The sequence below is a fragment of the Lepisosteus platostomus genome, chromosome 7 (assembly GCF_059453375.1).
Source record: "Lepisosteus platostomus isolate fLepPlt1 chromosome 7, fLepPlt1.hap1, whole genome shotgun sequence".
Classification (NCBI taxonomy): domain Eukaryota; kingdom Metazoa; phylum Chordata; class Actinopteri; order Semionotiformes; family Lepisosteidae; genus Lepisosteus; species Lepisosteus platostomus.
The window spans coordinates 6,040,465-6,060,894 of record NC_142617.1 but is presented as its reverse complement, the minus strand read 5'-3'; the positions used below and the strand labels follow the sequence as shown (position 1 = coordinate 6,060,894).

At 50.6% G+C, this 20,430-nt stretch overlaps 1 protein-coding gene across 2 annotated transcripts; it reads left to right on the top strand.

Annotated features, from left to right (window-relative positions):
* The first annotated feature begins 395 nt into the window (after positions 1-395).
* prdm15 (PR domain containing 15) lies at positions 396-19,840 on the top strand. Of its 2 annotated transcripts, none has more exons than XM_088638826.1 (26): positions 396-461; positions 1,491-1,537; positions 1,837-1,930; positions 3,802-3,955; positions 4,269-4,421; positions 4,672-4,774; positions 5,423-5,530; positions 5,957-6,049; positions 6,509-6,730; positions 6,938-7,106; positions 7,514-7,635; positions 8,267-8,361; positions 8,610-8,697; positions 9,207-9,374; positions 9,560-9,654; positions 10,199-10,330; positions 10,770-10,913; positions 11,147-11,310; positions 11,909-11,988; positions 12,896-13,015; positions 13,394-13,525; positions 14,437-14,520; positions 15,423-15,598; positions 15,879-15,959; positions 16,164-16,367; positions 17,253-19,840. In XM_088638826.1, the coding sequence occupies exons 2-26, from the start codon at positions 1,507-1,509 to the stop codon at positions 17,772-17,774; spliced, it is 3,534 nt and encodes a 1,177-aa protein (XP_088494952.1). In that variant the 5' UTR covers positions 396-461; positions 1,491-1,506; the 3' UTR covers positions 17,775-19,840. The 2 variants fall into 2 exon arrangements, with proteins under 2 accessions (XP_088494952.1, XP_088494951.1); XM_088638825.1 differs by having other exon boundaries at positions 9,162-9,374.
* Positions 19,841-20,430: the final 590 nt, after the last annotated feature.

Sequence of the window (20,430 nt, the reverse complement as noted above, 5' to 3'; positions counted from 1 at the left end):
ACTGTGTTCCTTTCTGACTTAAGGGGTCAGAGGTGCATTATCTACCTCTCTTTCCAGTTTTCTACATAAATCGACATTGTATGATGGTCTGTGCAAAGTTACTATAAGATTGGATTGTGTATCTCTTTCCATGTCCCGAATAGTATGCAATAATAACTGCAGCACCTCTCCTGTCTAATGTTTCATGACAGTTTTTCGAATCACAGCTGGTAGTACGGACCAGTCCGCATCAACCTGTTCTCTTGTTAAAAGCCTGTGACGGTATTTTGTGTTGGTGATAATCCTAAACGCTAATATACAGTACTAGTACAACGCAGTTGCAAGAAAAGGGGAACATGAAAAAAAAGACTACGATTCCCATAACACCCTTCAACTTGCTTGTTTCCGGTCCTGCGCGGTTTCTGGAGCGGATTGGAACCCGGAGTCAGGATTCGAGTAAATTGTGGTCGTTTGGCGAGCAGGTAATAGCTGTATTGCAGACTCGCGTTGTTTTCGCGTGGGAGATTTAGGCTAGTCCGTGGCGGGCGATGTTTGTAGTGCGCCGGCGGTGTGAATTAACTGCCCAGAGGGGACCGCCTTGGCCGTATTTGACATTCGTGCGCGCTAGCTCCCGATGCGATTTTCGTCTCCATTCCATCCGCCATGCCGACTGTTCTTTGTCACATTGGCTCTGCCGAGCTGAGGAGCGAGCGTGCTGAGATCAGAGTTAAAACCCGGCTGGAGTTTTGGAATCCGGTGAAATCCCGGATCCCGTCTCGGTCGGATCCTGTTATTTGTGTGCATGCGGCGTGTTTGTATGTTCATAGGAGGCACCGTGCCTGCGAGCTTTCTAGTGAATTGGCCCCGTAGTGTCAGACTGACCCCGCAGTGCAGCGCAAGATTTGCACGGTGCACACGTTTTAGGACGGAGCATCTTTTCTAGCGCCTGTTTTTTTTTTTTTTAGATTTTAAGTTCCATCCATTGGTGTATCAGAGCCAAGTTTTTGTTTTTGTTTTGTTTTTTGTCCCCGAACAATTTTAGCGTCCTTTAACCTTTTAATGTTTTCAAAGCGAACAGCTGCAGAGCTGTGCCAATCTGTTGCATTAACAATTTAATAATTTTGATAAGAAATTACGGGCTGCCCGTTGTACTCTGTATGCAATTAAACTGGTAGAATACAAAGGCATGGTAAGGAGTTCTTGTACTGTAGACATGCGACATGACTTACAAAGGGCATTAGGCATAAGCAATTTCCCAATTGATGCAAAACTACAGAATAGTTATATTAGTTATATAAGTTAATAGTTTTTTTTTTAAATGTCACTTTATCGCCTCATATCGCCTCATAGAATGAAGTAACAAGCTCGATCTTCCCAGTAGCTGGTGTCCTGCTTAAATGTAGGAGCCTGCAAGTAGCAAAACCTGGAATGGCTCAAATTGCTACACAGTTGGGGGGGGTGATTTCCATCCCTGTAGTTTTGGTTTGGCTAGATGATGTCTTTTCGCTTAGTTTGCAGGTCTGCAGGATGGCAGAGCAGCCGCCAGAGGAGTATGTCTGTAAGTACTGAAAAAATAAAGACTTTTGTCGGTGCGCACAGCTGTCCCAGCGAGCTTATAAGAATTGTGTTTTATCTTTATTTTACCGGGTACTCCTTGGTGATTTTAAAACGTTCTTTCCAGCGTCGTTTTCTTTCTCTGTGCTTCGGCTCTGCCGACGTCTTTCTTCGGACTGCTGGCTAATGTCATCTCGGCCTCGGCTTGTCGGGCACCCTGCTGTTCGCCTGCGGGCTGTGCTGTCTGTCCTTTGAGTTGAAAGCAGTCGCTAGAATCCTGTTGCTTTCCCCGGCCTCTGTCAGGGTGCGAGGACTGCGGACAGTACCACGACTCGGAGTGTCCTGAGCTGGGCCCTGTGGTGACCGTCAGGGACTCCTTTGTCTTGAGCCGAGCCAGGTGAGTAGAACTGCCTAGTACCGACCCTCTGTCTCGCTGTGCTCCTGAGGGTACCGGCCAGTACCGACCCTCTGTCTCGCTGTGCTCCTGAGGGTACCGGCCAGTACCGACCCTCTGTCTCACTGTGCTCCTGAGGGTACCGGCCAGTACCGACCCTCTGTCTCGCTGTGCTCCTGAGTACTGCCCAGCCCTGACCCTCTCTCACACTGTCCTGAGAGTACTGCAGCTATATCGCTCTATATCACTGGAGCTCAGCCTGGTCAATACCTGGATGGGAGACCTCCTGGGAAAGCTAAGGCTGCTGCTGGAAGAGGTTTCAGTGGGGCCAGCAGGGGGCGCTCACCCTGCAGGCTGTGTGGGTGCTTATGCCCCAGTACAGTGACGGGGACACCATACTGTAAAAGAGGCACCGTCCTTCGGATGAGACATAAAGCCAAGGACCTGACTCTCTGTGGTCATAAAAAATCCCAGGGCGTTTCTTGAAAAGAGTAGGGGTCTAAAGAAATACTATAGGTTAATTTGCCTGTTGGGGAAAAAGTGTGTTTGTCTGCTTTGTGATGGACTTGCATCCCATCTAGGGTGTATCCTGCCTTAATCCCAGTGCTTATTTGGATAGGATCCGGCTCCCACGCAATCCTGAGTTGGAAAGAGTTGTAAGAAAATGGATGGATGGATTCCTCTCACCACCTTCTGAGACTCTTGTGACCTGTTTGTGCCACAGCATCGTGGCTGTAACTGCTGGCGTCACACGAGGGGGAGAGACATTATCGACCTCTCTTTTGTTTTTGCTGTTGTATTGAGGTTCAGGCATGTGATCAGCATCACTTGTATCTTAGGGTGGAACACGCATTCAAGCCAGTAAACGAACACAGAGAGACGGGTTCATTCGCTTCTTCATGCACGCTGTTCAAGAGCGTAGGGGCTGAGAGACTTGCACCCGCCAGGGGGAGTGAGACAGTGTCGTTTTAACTTCGTTATGAATCAGGATAAATACTCACTTCGGGGAATCACTCTCGTCAGCACAGCTTAATGCGGCACGAGGACGGTTTTGCTCATTAAAAATTTTACCATTGCTGCCATTGGTAGCAAATTGGTTTTCCCTGCAGTCGCTGCCGTGCTCCCGAACTATTGATATGTGAAACGTACCGTGTGTGGCCTGATGGCTTTCCGACAGAGATCGCAGGAGGACCTCCTGAGGGACAGCGCCAGTTGAAAATAACCCGCTGCTTCTTCATGTCCTCCAGGGCCCTGCTGTTCCCCTGCTCTCTTGCTGTGGGACTCTGGCCTTCCCTCTCTTTCGACCTCCCTCCTGCTCCTCTGATTTGTAAACTGCAGGGCGCTGCACTGCGTCTTCCTGTCTGCCGCTAATTAGACCTGACACCTGGCGCCGCTCCTCACAGGCAGCTCCAGACGAAGTGTGGGCCTTGTCGTGTGTGCACACGCTCTGGGTTCTTTCAGGAGAACCGCTCCTCTCTTTCCTCTCTTGTGAACCATGCCCGTCGCGTTTATAGACATTTCATGAAGGATGAGCGTACACGCTCATGTTGCATTTTCTTCAAGTTCTTTTTATCTTTCTCAAGTCGGGACCGGCAGACAACAGAGCAATTTTAAAACCTCCGGGTTAACCGAAAACTGGAAAGCTGGTGTTCAGATTAGCACAGGCCATCACTTGTGTGCGGTTTAGACAATGTGTGATGTCACTGTCACCCTGTGCACAAAGGGGTATTATAAGCTCAGCTATCTGAAACCAAATGGCTGGTCTTTATCAGCGACTTATACCATGTCAAAGCTCAGTGTCCTGAGGAAGCCATTGATTCTGTTTCTGCGGGGGCCCAGAACGATGTGTCTTGCTCTGTTCCCTGCGGCCCCAGATCCTCCCTGCCGGACAGTCTGGAGATCAGGCAGGCCAGTGAAGGGCAGGAGGGGGTGTTTGCGCTGCAGCTGCTGGTGAAGAGGACGCGGTTCGGGCCCTTCGAGGCCAAGAGAGTGGCCCAGCTGGCGAAGGACGTGCCATTCCCTCTCAAGGTGGGTCTGCGGCATCTGCACTTCACCTTCGAAAGACTGCAACGCGCTCAGTGGGAGATTTAAGTGCGACTGCTGCTCTGGACTTGTGTTCCCTGCTCTGTCCGTTTTAAAGCTCCTTTATTAGATTATTTTTACCTGGGCTCCCCAACATTTTTCGTAGTGCCCTGTGCCGTGTGCGCACCCCCATCTTGTTTCCTGTTGTTTTTGGGCGTGTTTCCGGGAGCAAAGGAGAAATGGCCTGGAGGGTGTTTGAGCCCCGGCTGGGCTCCACGTCCCGCCCTCTCCTCCTCCTCATCGCTGTGTGCGCCGGCAGGTCTTCCAAAAGGACGGGGCGGTGATCTGCTTCGACACCGCCAACGAGGACGACTGTAACTGGATGATGCTGGTCCGGCCCGCCTCCGACTACAAGCAGCAGAACCTGAACGCTTACCAGCAGGACGATGAGGTCTACTTCAACACCTCCCAGGTACGGCGTCCCGTCCAGGCCTCGGTCCCACTTGAAAAGAAGGGGGTGCACCATGGTTCATTTGATGTGCATTTACAGTAACAGAGCAGGTGACAGCTGAGTTTGACTGCAGTGGACCCAGATCCTCTGCAAGTCGGTTAGAGGTTTTGACTTAAAACACCCTTTTCCTTAAGGAAAAAAAGCAGCCCCCTCCTGCTCCAGGAGGGACAGGAGAGCCTGACCTGTTGCCTGGCCTTGTTTCCCCTGGCAGGATGTTCAGCCTGGATCAGAGCTGAGGGTGTGGTATGGGGCCTTCTATGCCAAGAAGATGGAGAAGCCGGTCCTGAAGCCGCTGATCATATCATCTACCGCAGGTACCCGCGCAACACAGCTGTGTGGGAACTGGCGTGAACTCCCGGAATTCACCGCCTGGCAGCTTGACGTGTGTGGTTTGGAAATTCGTGGCTTTGTCTTCACGCCCTCCCGCTCAGGGAAGCGGGCGCCGTGCAGCTGTGTTTTGTCACTGATGTTTATTTCACGAGGGTTCATGAAGTTCAGCACGGGGGCATCACTGGACATTAAATACGTCCATCCATTTTCTAACCACAGTTCAGGGTCGCAGGGGAGCTGGAGTCTATCCCAGCAAGCAACGGGCACAAGGCAGGGTGCACCCTGGACAGGACACCATGGACAGGGCAGACATAGACACGCACACATAATCCCAGAAACCAGTTATCCTACCGGTATGTCTTTGGACTGTGGGTGGAAATGGGAGCACCCAGAGGAAACTCACGCAGACCCAAGGAGAACATGCAAACTCCAAGCAGACAACACCGCAGGAATTGAAGCCAGGGCTCCAGTGCTGGGAGGCAAGACTGCTAACCCTTTGTCTCCATGCCTCTTGCGTTACATACATGGAACAAAATATGAACGTACTGTAGATAGCAGTGTCCGCTGCATTGATCCGTTTATATTAAAAACAGAATTTCCCCCACCTGACCTGCCCTGTAATTTTCCTCCAGATGTTGCAAGTTCACCCACGAGGCTGGCTGGGGGTAATGTGGTGAAGAGTGGGGCCACAGCGTCCCCACCCTGCGGAGAGACCGACCCCCAAGTCTCCCCAGACACAGGTGAGGCAGTGGGGAGGGGAAGCACAGGTGTCTTCTCTCAGCTGCTGTTGGAGAGGCAGTAGCTATTGGGAGCAAAGACGATGAGCTGTGTTTTTGGCAGATTAGTTAAATGACGGCTTTTTGGATCATTTTATTATGAAAGACAGTAAAACTTCCTCTCTCCATCACCTTCTCCCCCTGTGATGTTCTTAACAAATGTGTGGTCGTCGAAATTGTAATTAACGCGGGTTTGCACAGACGGTTGCCCTGTGTTCTTATTTTCGACAAACACACGTTTTGACTTGACTGTAGAGCTTGCTTTACCAAGGGGCTGAAGCTGTTGGACAGAACGTGTTTCGTCTGCGGGGCTGATTCGCTGGGGCGAGGAGACGTGTCCTGCAGCGTGGTGACATGCTCGTGCCTCTGATGCTCTGTTCGTTTCCTCAGCTGTCCAGGGAGGCTCCACACAGGGCCTGGAGTGTAACCAGTGGACCTGCAAGCTGTGCTCAGCTGTGTTCCTGGAGCCGCATCTTCTCACAGGTGAAGGGCTCTCCAGAACACTTCAAAGCCCCATCCCCAGAAAAGAACCTTATCTTTATCCCAGTCATTTCACCAGTCGGAAATCACTGCACTTTTTATTGCAATTACTACCTCGCAGGTATTCTCAAAGCACAGGGTTCTACATACAGGTGTCTGCAGAATTCTTGGGCCCCCCTGGTAAAACTGCATGTTTCACTGAGAGTCTAAAGGCCAAAGAAGTTAAGGGTGCCCAGACATTTGCACATGCCACATTCACTGTTTTTTTTCTTTTTCAATCTGTTAAATTCAACAAATAAATAGTCATTGTGTATTCAAATGTGCAGAAATGTCAGTAGGGACAGCTCTGAGACCTCTGCGCAGCGGCGAAGACCTTTTCATTTGGGCTCTTACCAGCGAACCAAGCTTCGAGGCAGAAATCGGCCTACTGCTCCATTTTTTTTGTTCTCCTCTTGGCTTCAGAGCATCTGCTGAGTCACCTGCAGGAGGTCAAAGTGGTGCCCCAGCCCTCGGGGGACCCCACTGTCCAGCAGGAAGAGAAAGGGGCGCCACCCGACCCCCTGCTGCTCCCCGAGGTCACCCCCGCCCCTCCGGACCCCAGGAAAAAGCAGGCTCGGGTACGGAAGCCCAAAATGCCCAAAATAGGCCCCACGCCGCTCCAGTCGCAGGCGAACGTGAGCAGAGGTCAGTGGGTGAATTTTGTTACGTTGTTATGCGTGAATGCAAGTCGGCTTCCGGGAAAAAAAAAAGGAATTTTATTCTTTTCTTAATCCTAGGCCGTAGCAGAACTCTTTTATGTTTTGTCCTCGGCCTTTCGCGAAGCGTATTGCTCCTTAACGGGAGTCAGAGGGGTAGCCCCATCCTGACGGGCCGCTCTGTCTGTTTTCAAAGCCTGCGGCCTTGCCGCCGTCCCGCCGGCCGTCCCCATCGAGCAGGTCCTCAGTGCCATGCCTCCGGACGTCGGGCTGGCTCTGCTCCAGGCTCCGGACATCGTGATCGGCGAGGACGGCGTGCCCGGCAAGCTGCAGAGGATGACCCGCACTCTGCTGCCCACTGGGAAGTAAGAGCTCCCCAAAGCCTCCGGGCCGCGGCCTTCCGGGTCAATGAGACAGGTCGTCCTGGGCGAGAGAGAGAATTCCCCTATTTTCCGTACCCCGCCACACTGCTGCAGCGTCGGGAAATCCAGACACAACGCAGGAAGTGACATCACTTGGTCCAGCAGTAGTCTATCCCCGCGATGGTATCTCGCAGTCTGATCAGTCTCATCCACACGCGAGGGGCTCTCGGCTCATCCGGGCTGCAGTAGCGCAAGGCATGAAAGTGTTTGCCTTGGTAGCGCTCCTTTTTAATAAACAGAAAAGCCCGCATAAAAGCTCTTTTTACCACGCGTCCCAGTTCTGCCTTGTACAGGATAGTAGGAACTCACCTGCAAGAGGCAATCACCGAGTCTCTCTTCTCCTGACACAGGCCTGGCATCCGGAAGAGATTCATGAGGCAAGGAGGGGACCACAAGCGAGTCTATCAGTGCAGCCTATGCAACAAGGTCTTCCAGAACAGCAGCAACCTCAACCGGCACATTCGTTCCCACGGTAACGCGGCCTACTCCGCCCTGCCTCCTCCTCACTGCCACTTCCTCCAGACTCCTTTATGCCCGACTGCGACTCAAATATTTTGTAATTATATGTGGAGCCAGGGAACAGAATGAACAGGCTGGGGAAACGGAGAGGTCAGGAGGGGTTACAGGAAGTGACAAGGGACTGGAGACAGACTGGGGGAGAGTATGGTAAATACAGCCTTAGGTAAGAACCAGTGTTTTGACATGCGTCCAGGGAGCTACTTGGAACCAGTGGAGGGAAAAGCTCCAATGTGTAGGCACCGTAGAGTGCTTTCTCTGAGCTTTGAAGATTTGAAGAGGTAAATGGAGGATGTATTACTGTCCGATACATCATGTTATTGGTATTACAGTTGCATGTTTTTCTTGGAACTAAATAACTCTGTAGGTTATTGACTGTGTATTGAAAAGGATTTGTTTCCTAAACTGGGTAACTAATACAAGCATCAGCCATGTAGAGCTTTTGTGATGTACTTTAGTGATCTTGGGATTTCATCATCCGGCTGTTTGCGTTTTTGAGTATTACGTGACGCTTGTCCTGGACAGGGGTTTAACCCGGATACTGATGTGGACTGGCCGGTGTTTTCTTTTCTTTCCCTTCCTGCAAGGCGACAAACTTTTCAAATGTGACGAATGCGACAAGATGTTCAGCCGGAAAGAGAGCCTGAAGCAGCACATCTCCTACAAACACAGCAAGAACGAGGTAGGATCGCCACTGGAGAAGGTCGCCTCCGAGCGACTGCCTCTTTTTATTAACAACAACCTTTCACACACACACATCCCGGGAAGACTATCAGACATTCTCCCCTCGGGAATTTGAGCCCCATTTCTGCAGCGATGCCAGTGTGGCAGATCCGCATGAGATAAGAGACCTAGACCTTGTTGTTTGCTCACTGTGCCTTTCTGGTTTTCACACAGCGGTCTTGTTTTGTTGTGAACTCTCGCCCCCAGGCGGACCTGGAGTACAGGTACAAGTGTGCCACCTGTGAGAAGGCCTTCAGAGTGGAGAATGCCTTGAAGTTCCACAACTGCAGAACAGGTGTAGGAATCTGTGAAAGTTGTATTAACTTTTTTTTATGCACATGCATTTTTCTATTTCCCCCCTTTTTTTTTCCTTGGGACATTTCTGGATGTATCTGTTTCATTATTATATATCATGCAATTGTACAAATATTGCATTTGTACTGTTTCCTGTGTGTCTTTTCCTGCATCATCACTGTGTTCCTTTCCATAGTAGACTTGGCAATGCGTCAAGAAATTGGTGCCAGACCCGACACTAGAGGGTTCTGTAGAACTATTACAGTTGTCAGTAGTAGGAAGATGGTTTTTTTGTTTCCTATAAAGGAAGGACACCTTTGAGTAGCTGATAAGAACGAGATTTTGCTGCAAAATGCACAGAGCAATAACATCTTTCAGAGATGCAGGGGTTTAGGAGTGATTGGTGTGACCCTTTGGCACTGAAAAGGGAAGTGTTTTGATTGTGAAGACGTGGGGTTGGCTCAGCTCAGGATGGTCACCCCCACGGCTGCCCGGCTCCTCTCCCCCCAGACGACAAGACCTTCCAGTGTGAGATCTGCTCCCGCTTCTTCTCCACCAACAGCAACCTGTCCAAGCACAAGAAGAAGCACGGCGAGAAGCTCTACGCCTGCGAGATCTGCAACAAGATGTTCTACAGGAAAGACGTCATGCAGGACCATCAGAGGAGGCACATCGTGGGTGAGCCGGGAGAGGCCTCGGGGGGTGGGGGGGGGCTGGGGGCGGATCCGCGCCCCCAGGCGTGCGGGGTAGCTCTCGAGCCGCAAGTGCCCTACTGTCGCTGGGGTACGGGCAGGGCTGGCGGGAGGTCCTAGACCCGAGGTTTACTGCAGGTGTTCACGGCCGTCTCTGCGACTCCTCTCCAGGTCCCAAACACATGAAGCGGGAGGAGCTGGAAGCGAACGGTGAGGAGGGCACGAAGTACAGGAAGGAGCCCTCGGCGTGTCCCATCTGCGGAAAGGTGGGCCAACCCATCGCTAGCCTCCTTAGAAGTTCACGGCACAGCGTTCACAGTTTGCAGTGCCGTAAACTGTTTTGTTTTAGGTGCTCTGTAGTGTGACTGATGAGTGCAGACAAAGTAACCAGATCTAGATAGACTGCAAAACCTTCTGATGGCCTTTCCCTTAGCCCCCCTTTTTTTAAATTGCATTATTTCCCATTGATTTTGCTCGCTTCTGCAGCTGGCGGTATAGTTGGGGTACATTTTTTATTTCAGTCCACTAGGTGGCAACATCACTCGGAGAGAGGAACACGCATAGCTGTTGCAGCAGAGCAGCGTTGAACAGTGCTTGAAGTCACCTCTGTTTCTGTTGGAGTTGGAGTCGGGGTCAACACTTTCTTAGTTTTGTCCTAAAAATTGTTTGCAGCCTGATTCCAGGCTTTTTAATTGATTGTCCTCTTTACTGACGCTGCAGGCGCGAACAAGTCCACTGGGGGCTTGTAGCAGGCTGCAGCTGCGCCGTGCCATATCATGACCCTCTCTGCTCTGCCGCTGTGGCTGCCAGGTCTTCTCCTGCAGGAGCAACATGAACAAGCACCTGCTGACCCACGGCGATAAGAAGTACACCTGTGAGATCTGCGGCCGCAAGTTCTTCCGCGTCGATGTCCTCCGAGACCACATTCACGTGCACTTCAAGGTAGGAGCCCAGGAGAGGCTTTCTGTGAGACTGCATCTTGTGCAGCGACTTGCAGAGCTCAACGCCAGTTGTCAGGAGTTTGATACTCCGCTACGAAAGCATGAGGGAACCCTGCCTGAACCAGTAATCGTCTTTCATGGATTCCTTGAGTTGTTGTACCGCAACTTTGCCACAGGGGGTGGGAATTTTGTATTTCCTGTTTTTTATTAGTATTTTTAACGAGAATGGCAGTATCTTTCTTCAGACGTCTGCACTTGTAGGCCTCTCTGTGGTGTTAAGATAGTGTGGAAGAGCTTCGGTGAAGAGCCGGATGAACATGCAGGAGCGCTTGCAGCTGGAAGTGTCTCGCGCAGTTCCTGGGGGTGGGGGTGGGGGAACAGGCTGTGTGGGACGCTGGTGGTGTTGGCGTGACCCGCCCCTCCCTCCCTCCCCCCTGCAGGACATCGCTCTGATGGACGAGCAGCAGAGGGAGCAGTTCATCAGGAAGATCGGCATCTCGGTGGACGACAGCGACGGCAACTCGGACGAGGAGGAAGTGGAGGACGACCCCGAGCTCCACAAGTACAGCTGCAAGAAGTGTCAGGTGAGCCGAACCCCCCAGATATCAGAAAAGGGGGATCCCGGGACCAGTGTGTCCTGTGCAGACCCCACTAAGGAAAGGCCACGTCCTGTAAGTGGGGAATAAAAACAAGCGGCCTGCAGTCCCATCCCGGCGAGAGCTGGCTGCACTGATGAGCAGGTTTCACGAGGCGTTCTCTTCCCAGAGGGCCGTGGGGCGTGATGGCGTGACGAGCGTCTTGTCTCCCGCGTCCCTAGGTGACCTTTGCAAAGGGCAGGGACTACCTGCGGCACATCATGGACCTGCACAAGGAGAGGGGCTACGGCTGCATCATCTGCAACCGGCGCTTCGCCCTCAAGGCCACCTACAACGCGCATCTCGTCATCCACCGCGAGCAGCTGCCCGACCCAGCGGTGCAGCGGTGAGGGGGGCAGAGGGAGGCCAGACGTCATGCCTGGGTTCAGTCAGTGGGTGTGTGTGGGGGCTGCTTTTATAAGACTGTCGGCATGTGTGAATGGTTTGCTTCTCCAAGTCTCCCCGAACTCTTATCCTGGTCTTCACCAGCTGAAGTAGTGTGAGAAGCCTTAGGCTGCTGTTCATTGTTGTTATTGGTTGTTGGTGGTTAGTATATTAGGTAGTGTCATTGAAAACAGAGAGAGAGCAGGTAGATAAGGAGGATTTACCTTTATTTGAATAATTTGTTTTGTGTTTTTTGGGGGGTTTTGTTTTCTGGTGTGGGGGACTGGGAGCACTGTAAATAGACTGCACTTGTTTTGCTTGGGTGCTTTTGCGGCAGAGCCAGTCTGGTATAAAACGGACCTACTCTGGCCTTGCTCAGGCCATCGTGTGACATTTTAGGCTGAAGTCATCTTAAAGTCTGAGCATCCCAGTGTATCACACCCATGGCTACCTTCATAATGATTTGGATTTACGGAAGCCCCTCAGGGTCACCATCGGTGCCTGATGATCAAAGAAGCAAAAGTGAATCTCGGCTGAGATTCGTCGTCTTGCCCTTTCAGGTACATCCATCCATGCGAGATCTGCGGACGGATTTTTAACAGCGTTGGCAACCTGGAAAGACACAAGATCATCCACACAGGTGGGCTGTCGGTGGTGAGTGGTGGTAGCGTGGTACTTTGTGTGATCGCACACAGGGCTCCAGTCCACTGTGTACTGGACCGATGACAGCTGCTTGTGAATCACTGAATTAACTATGGAACGAAAGAACTGTCCTTTGTTGCTGATCTCCTTAGCTTGTATCTCCTGTAGGTCTGAGACCTTAGCTCATCCGAGTGAAAAGAGATTTGTGCTTTCCGAAAGATCAAACAGCTGTGTCAAAATGTTAAATACTGCTAAAAAAGCAGTATCCTGTGCTTGTGAAAAGGAACTTTCTAAACATGGTTAAGCTCTGTGCATGCTGAAGAAGTGAGACACACCCGTTGTGTGGAGAGTTCACAAGAGTGACAGTGTGGCATTACAGAAGGCGAGACTAATCTTTGTCAAAAATCACATTATATTACATATTAGTAAGGCGATTCTGATATAAGCTATAAATACATATGCAGGAGTCTCTGCCCCCTCTCTCTCTTAAACACTTAATTTATAGTAATTTAGGGGGATGCTCTGAGGTATAAAAACTGCTTGGAATATGATTTTGGTGTGTCGCTGTTATTGTCCCCAAAACAGCGGGGCCATTTTCTTATTAAATAAACGCATTTTGAATCTTTGATTAACTGCGCTGTGACTTGCCGACATTACAGCACAAGAGACAAAGCAGAATCGCTCCTGCGATTACATGTTCATGGAGCATCTGGATGAAAGAGCTGCATCCTGTCTGATGTGTCTGAGGACCCGAAAGTAAAGCATTGTGACTCTGCTAAAAAAGATAATCTCATCGACTCTTCTGCTGAAGCTTTGTGGTGAAGTGTTTTGTCGCCACACTCGGGTTTAAAGCGCTCTGCCCGGCCCTGCAGCATCAACCTTGCTCCCCATCTGTCTCCCCGCAGGAGTGAAGAGTCACAGCTGTGATCAGTGCGGGAAATCGTTTGCCAGGAAGGACATGCTGAAGGAGCACCTGAGGGTCCACGACAACATCCGGGACTACCTGTGTGCCGAGTGCGGCAAAGGTACTGCCCCTTCCAAACCCTTCTGCTGCCCCACGCCACACAGCGCGATGAGGAGGGCTGAGCAGCAGCTGCAGAGAAACTCTCAGTGCGGCTGCAGGTCATGAGAGGGGGACAGATGAAGCTGACAGGTTTACCTCGTCTCTCTTTCACTTTTCTGAAGACAGCAGCAGGCTTTTATGCTTGAAGATGGGCAAAATTTCCCATACAAAAACAGGCATTTTTATGAATGGTCAGTAACAGCTTGTTACCATATATGGTGTAGACAAGATCAGAAGGTTAGGCAGTCAGGCCAGCCTTGGGTAATTAACCAAGAAACCTGCCAGGGTGGTGTTGCCTTAAGACTTCAGCCTGCAGCTCTCTCCCTGTTCCTGTGGCTAGGAATGAAGACCAAGCATGCCCTGCGTCATCACATGAAGCTGCACAAGGGCATAAAGGAGTACGAGTGCAAGGAGTGCAACCGCAAGTTTGCACAGAAGGTCAACATGCTGAAACACTACAAACGACACACCGGTGAGCCTAAACCTGAGCCAGCTGATACACACTGTCTCACACCCCCCAGCACAGCTACAGACTCCAGCTCTGCAGGGACAGCGGCTCTGCGCAAGAGCGAGGCTGTCTGAATGATTTTTAAAGCAGGAAGTCGTGTTCTTGACATGCTTTGTAAGGACCTCCTGTGAACGTCAGCTGTTTCTGAAGGAGGCACTGAAGGGCCTCTGACTTCTGTGATAGAGTGTGTCACGAGAGGGTCCTGTGATGATCTTATGTGTTTGTGAGCCAGGCCCAGCCTGCTTCTTCTCCTCGCAGGTAGATATCAGCGGTGCTCCATATTCCAGGAGAATTACCTGTGCTTGGAAAGCCTGCGATCTAGTCTTCCAGTAACACAGCAGGCCATAGTAGTCTCCCAACAGCTGACATTATAGGACCTTACAAAATTGTTTAGCACAACCATTGGAACACTCTTCCGCTTTCACATGCCTTCCAGTCACTTGTTTCCTTTGCAGCTCCTTGTTTCCATCACAGGCTGCTTGTAAAGCATACGAACAGTTGCAGATGAGAGGAGGCCATCAGAATCTCCTCCAGCTGCTTCCTGAAAGAAGTCAAGGTTGCAGCTTGAGTGGCATGGTGTATACCTTGTTCCATACTTCTGCCACCTTAAGGGTGATGAAGTGCCTCCTCTTCTGTTTGAAATGTACTTCCATGTAGTTTCCACCTGTGCCCTGTGTTTCACTGTTTGTTCTGTAGACGCACTCTAGGCTGACACTGTCAAGTCCTTTGAAGGATTAGGATAAACAGGTTTCATGTACCCTGGTAGTCTTGACTGTTGGGAGACTAAAAAGGTTCCATTCCTTGGCCATGATAGTGCTGTGTGTCAGATGTGTTTAATGTGAAAATAATAATGAAAGTATTCTCCCTCTTTGCAGGAGTAAAGGACTTTATGTGCGAGCTGTGTGGCAAGACATTTAGTGAGAGAAACACCATGGAAACACACAAGCTGATCCACACTGGTATGTTACTTGCGTGACATTTCATTGAGTGGAAATCTCCCAAAAAGCTAAATAATAATCTTCTGCTAAAAACTTGTCTCAGCTGCACCCTACCAACACTTAGTTTCAGGAATATCAATACTGTACCTCATTAAGGAGGAGAGCCATTGTTGATAATACGCAGCTTGCTAAACTTTATAAATGTTAGGGGTTTGAAATGACAGGATGTACGCAGAAATGAATAACATAACATCACTTAAACAAGGGCATTAGAGAAAAGAGACAGAGTAAGGTTTGTATACTGGGCAACAAAAGTATCTTGTTGCTCTGTTCATACATGAATGTTTTTAGAAAAATAAAGCATACAGGTTTTTTTTAACAAGAGCTTTTGGTGTCTTTTCGGTCAAACACTCATTACTGACTGAGAAACACTAATGACTTTGCTACATCATTGCGAGAGTGCGACGGTATTGATCAATTTGGAAAGGAGTGAGAATCGAGGAAGAAACAGGCGGAAAGATTGTGAATATGTAGATTCTGTCTAAAGGACCACCGTCTGCTGTGAAGACCGGAATAAAACAAGGCCTTCATGCACCGGGGTGTTGGAGGCTGGATTATGTCCGTGCACTGTTGCTCCCTGTGTAGGGGGTTCACCTTTTAAAGTGTCTATTAATAATAATACTTCGTAATTCTTTTCTGTCTTTCCTATGTTTTAAGACATGCCGTGTTTTTTTTTTCCCATGAGCACTTCAGTTTGGCAGTTTTGCTACGTTTTTTGTACAGTCTCGTTATGTGTATTGCGTGGATTGCACACAACTTGTAAAACCCTTTATGTCTTTATGTATCGCGCTGGCCAGAGGAGCATCTGCACAGCATGCAGGCTCTGGCCCTGACTCTCTCTGTGGCTCTGTCGCGGTCCGCAGTGGGGAAGACCTGGTCATGCCTGGTGTGCGACAAGAAGTACGTGACGGAGTACATGCTGCAGAAGCACGTCCAGCTGACCCACGACAAGGTGGAGGCGCAGAGCTGCCACCTGTGTGGGACCAAGGTGTCCACCAGAGCCTCCATGAACCGCCACATGCGCCGCAAGCACCCGGAGGTGAGCCAGGGGTCCACCGTCTGCAGCCAGGCAGGGCCCGGCGGGGGGGATCAAGCTGTAGGCTCATGGGCGCGGGTTCGCCGTGGGGCCCCTGTCTTTTGGGAACCCGGGACACCACGCCACGTTGCTGCAGCTGCTTGGGTAGCTCGTTCCAGCTGCCACAGCCCTGTGGGTGACGGGCCAGGTGCTGCTCCTTCGTGACGGAGAAAGAAGCAGGCTTTCTCGGCTGAACACACCCTTTCAAACCGGCGCCTCAGAGCTGTTTCTCTCCTAAATCTAGGTCGTAACCGTGAGAATTGACGATTTGGAACAGTTTCAGGACGCTACGACCATCGATGCCTCCACCATCAGTATTGTACAGGTCAGTGGCGCCGGCTGGGAGGTCCTTGCACGCAGCAGACACCAGCTGAGCTGTTCTCTGGATCCATGTGTCAGTTGGCTTGTACGATATCCATATCCCTCAGTGGGAGCGTGGCTAGGGCGATTCTGCGCCCGGCTACAGGAATGCTCATATCCGTTCCCAGCCGGTTGTTCTCACCCAGCTCGTCCTCCTGTCCTCCCGCAGCCCCCGCTGGCTCTGGACAAGGAGCAGCTGCCGGGGGAGAAGCCGCCCAGGCCCCCCAGGCCGCCCAAGAAGAAAGCGAAGCACGTGGAGGAGGCGGAGCTGCCCGACTCGGATGACCCCGCCTACGGCGAGTTCACCAGCAAAGGGGCGTTCACCGCCGCCGGGGGCGACGAGACCAGCTCCGCAGTGCAGAGCATCCAGCAGGTCAGGCTGACTCCGTGACCCTGACGAGGCCAGACCCCACTGTCTAACCCCCTGCTAACACTAGGCACTGTAACCAAATGGCTGAGTTTCCTGAATCATTAAAAGGCCAGCAGCCATATCACTCTGCAACTCACAACTGGCACCCACTGAAGCTCAGCAGGTGTGAGCCTTGGTCAGTACCTGGATGGGAGACCTCCTGGGAAAAGCTAAGGCTGCTGCTGGAAGAGATGTTAGTGGGGCCAGTAGGGGGCGCTCACCCTGCGGTCTGTGTGGATCCTAATGCCCCAGTGTAGTGACGGGGACACTATACTGTAAACAGGTGCCTACCTTTGGATGAGACTAAAACCGAGGTCCTGACTCTCAAAAAGTTTCTCAAAAAGAGTAGGGGTGTAACCATGCCAAATTTTCCATTGGCCCTTACCAATCATGGCCTCCTAATTATCACCTATGAATTGGCTACATCACTCTGCTCTCCTCCCCACTGAGAGCTGGTGCATGGTGAGTGTACTGGCGCACTATGGCTGCCGTCGCATCATCCAGGTGGGGCTGCACACTGGTGGTGGTGAAGGGGAGTCCCCATTACCTGTAAAGCGCTTTGAGTGGAGTGTCCAGAAAAGTGCTTTATAAGTGTAAGCAATTATTAAGGCACAAGCAACTGGATGAGCAAAGCTAGTCAAAAGGCCTCCTTTATCTGTAGGCTTTCTTATCTTATCCCCGTTTCCACTGTTTGCTGCTGTGTCTAACACCCCAGAGAGCTGGCCACCTGGCTGAATCGGAAAACTGACCTATCGACCTGTTTCCTCCGGCCCTCTGTCAGGAACACCTTCAGTTCTCAGTGTTTGTGCTGCCATCACAGCCTCGATTCTCCCTGATGTTCTCGTTTAGGTGGTGGTGCTGGCGGACCCCAGCGTGGCCACCTCGTCCCCCCCCTCCAGCTCGGTGGGGCTGACCAACATCACCGTCACGCCCATCACGACCCAGGCTGCGGCCCAGTTCACCAGCCTGCAGCCCGTGGCGGTCGGCCACCTGGCCCCCGCCGACCGCCCGCTCACCCTGGACAGCTCCATCCTCACCGTGACCTTCGACGCGGTCAGCGGCTCCGCCATGCTGCACAACCGGCCCCCCGAGCTGCCCGCCGACGCGGGGGCCTCCGGCCAGTCGGTGGCGCACTTCATCAACCTCACCACCTTCGTCAACCCCATCGCGCACCCGCTGGAGCACCCCTCGCTCGCCTGGAGGTCGGTCGCGCCCGCCGAGGGGAGCCCTGGCGCCCCGGCCGCTGGAGAGCCCCAGGACCCCCCCTCGCAGTCCGACCCCCCCCAGCAACAGGCCGAGCAGCAGCCTCAAACCCAGGATCCAGCTCAGCAGCCCCAGCCCCCAGCTCAGCAGCAGATGTACAGCTACTAGCCTCTTGCACCAGGTTGGGGGGTGTGGGGGGGGATCCGTGGCCCGGCCTTCGCCGCCAGCCGGGCCCGAGGACCCAAACTGGAGATGAAGATGCTTGTCAAATCCAGCCAGAGGAAAATAAGGCCGTTCGGTGGCGTTTGTGCCATCGCCTGCTACAATCGGCGCACGGGGGAGGTGCCATCACTTGATAGAAAATTTGCAACACTGTGATTACCCTTAAGACTTAAATCAGTTTCCATTTCCACCCGCCAGGCTCGGAAAGAAATAAGCGAGGTGTCACCTGCAGCTGAAGACTCCTGGTGTGGGTCGCTTCAAGGGCGGCTTGGGTGCACAGTGTGCTGTGTAAACTGGAAACTGTAAAACTGTAAAGTCTTGTTCTTTTACATGCATGCCTTCCTTTAAGGGAAACCGAGGGCGCTATGTGCTCCAGGGACAGTCCAGGGCAGATCCAGAGGGGAGGGATCAGTGAAGGGAATGTTTCTCTATGGGATAGGGAAGCAAGCCGTAATCGTGCTCTTCAGAACCCCCAGTTCCGATGGGAACCGTTGTCTTCGGCAGCGTCTCAAACAAGTAATTGAAATTCCAAAGCACCTTATCGAAAGCAGCAAACAGGATGCCTGACCTTGGAAAGGCACTTCTGTAGCCTTCATACTAGATTTACATTCCAGAAGACCAGCTTGATCAGCCTGGCAGTGGCTTAGACTGCTCATTTCCCATAGATTACACGTGCAGAAGCCCAAGCCCCCCCCCAGGCAAAATGCAATATGGTTTAGAATGAAATATTCGACATGCGTGTCCCTTTGGAGCACACCCTAGCTGATCTGCACGCAGAAACGATGCGGTAACAAAGGCAGAGTAGCACAAGTAAGTTTCTTTTCCCATCTGCCTTCATTTTCCTGAACGCTGTTCCGTGCTCCCCTGTATAATCCCGGATGCTGTAGAGGCACATGGAAATGTGGGATGATTCGGAAAAAAAAAAGACTTTGTTGTATTGTCGTTGCTAGGAGCATATCGATATGTTAACACCCTCGGCAATAGGATGACAGATGAGCCCAGGAGAGTACCCAAATGAAATTGTATGTAAAAAAAAAAAAGTCATTTCAGTGTGTCTTTATCCAACCGTTAATGGCATGGCAAAGGAAGAAAGGACATGCGCTAGTTGTTACAAAACCAAGGAATTTGTGGGTTCAGTAGTGCCCCTTGCCTGGGTAAAGTGTTGTACATCATTTTTACCTTCACAGCTTCGTCCTCTTCTTAAAACTGCCCCCTCCCCCCCAGGGCCGAGAAGGGTGTAGTGAACGTTTTGTGACATTCTCACAAGAAGAGAAGAAGACTGTGTGAGGTTCCACCGATTCCTTTATTCGTCCCGAGTGTATGGTTAGCCACGAATTCAGAGTCCGTTTAACTGGGTGGGGAGGGGGGGGGACAGAATTTCTTCATCAGCTTTAATTGTACTGAACTCTGTCGAATGAATGTGAAAACATTGTGAGCTGCTATCTGTTTTTCTAAAGGAGGATCTGATGGAAGTGTGAGGGAAATGCGTTTTAATAGTGAAGTCCGTAAATGTGGAACAGTACAGAGTTAGGACAATGTGGCTGTATGGGACTGAGCAGAGTTCTTGTCAATTCAAATGAATTCAAATGTATATGAATATTTAGACATTTTTTTACAAGTGGACTTCGGTATGAATTTTATTTTTCTTTTAGACCCTTAATATGTATTCAGTTTAACCAGTTTATAAAAAAACAGCCCCTTTTCTGTGTTCTGTAATATTTTCCTTTGAATCTATAATATCTATAATGCAATATTATGAAAGGTTTCTTATTCCTGCATTAATAGCTTAGTGAAGGGGTAAAATCAATCATAATAATCAGAAATACAACTGTTTTTAGTATATTTTATGTCACACAGAAGTAACGCATATACCTAATGTTTTGTAGAATGTGGGGTAATACGATCAGCGGGTTCCAACAATAAATTAGATGGTTTAAACTTCTCACTCTCTTAATTTGAGAATAATACCTGATTACAGTTACCTTCAATAAAAGGCTTTTGGATACTTTAAAGACTTGGTATGGATTCCGTTATTTTAAAAAAACGCAATGGCGACTTCTATCATGAAAGAGTTTTTGTTTGTTTTTTTCATCCCTGCCCAGGGATTTAAATTCCACGTCATCTCAACAACCTGAACCATTTCATTATTGACTTACTGGGACCACTTTTAACACCTGCCCCCAACCTCTTCCAGTGCTGAAGACCTGTAGACACAGTGCCCCCTTCTGGACCAGGGTTGGACGCCCCTGCTCCAAGCTCTAATTGAACTGGCAAAAATGAGCCAAGAGCCCACTTGTACGTTGACTGTTGCTTGAAGAGATTAAAGCTTATCCTGCTGTTTGCTAGGTCTTGTTACAGGCCAGACCCTTGGACAGACAGGAGAAAATGTCAACTTCATTCTATCAAGGCAGTAATCTAAGAATCGGGTCATTAAGAGTAGAGTTAGAATGAAAACCAGCAGACGTACAGTACCTAAGTGGAAAGGTGAAACAACTGACCTGCAAACTGAATGAATGCACACTGAAAACTTTTATTTTGTGTGTAAGAAATTGACAAGTAAAAGCCATACTACAACCTGACTTCTTGGGTGGGGGGGTCAACA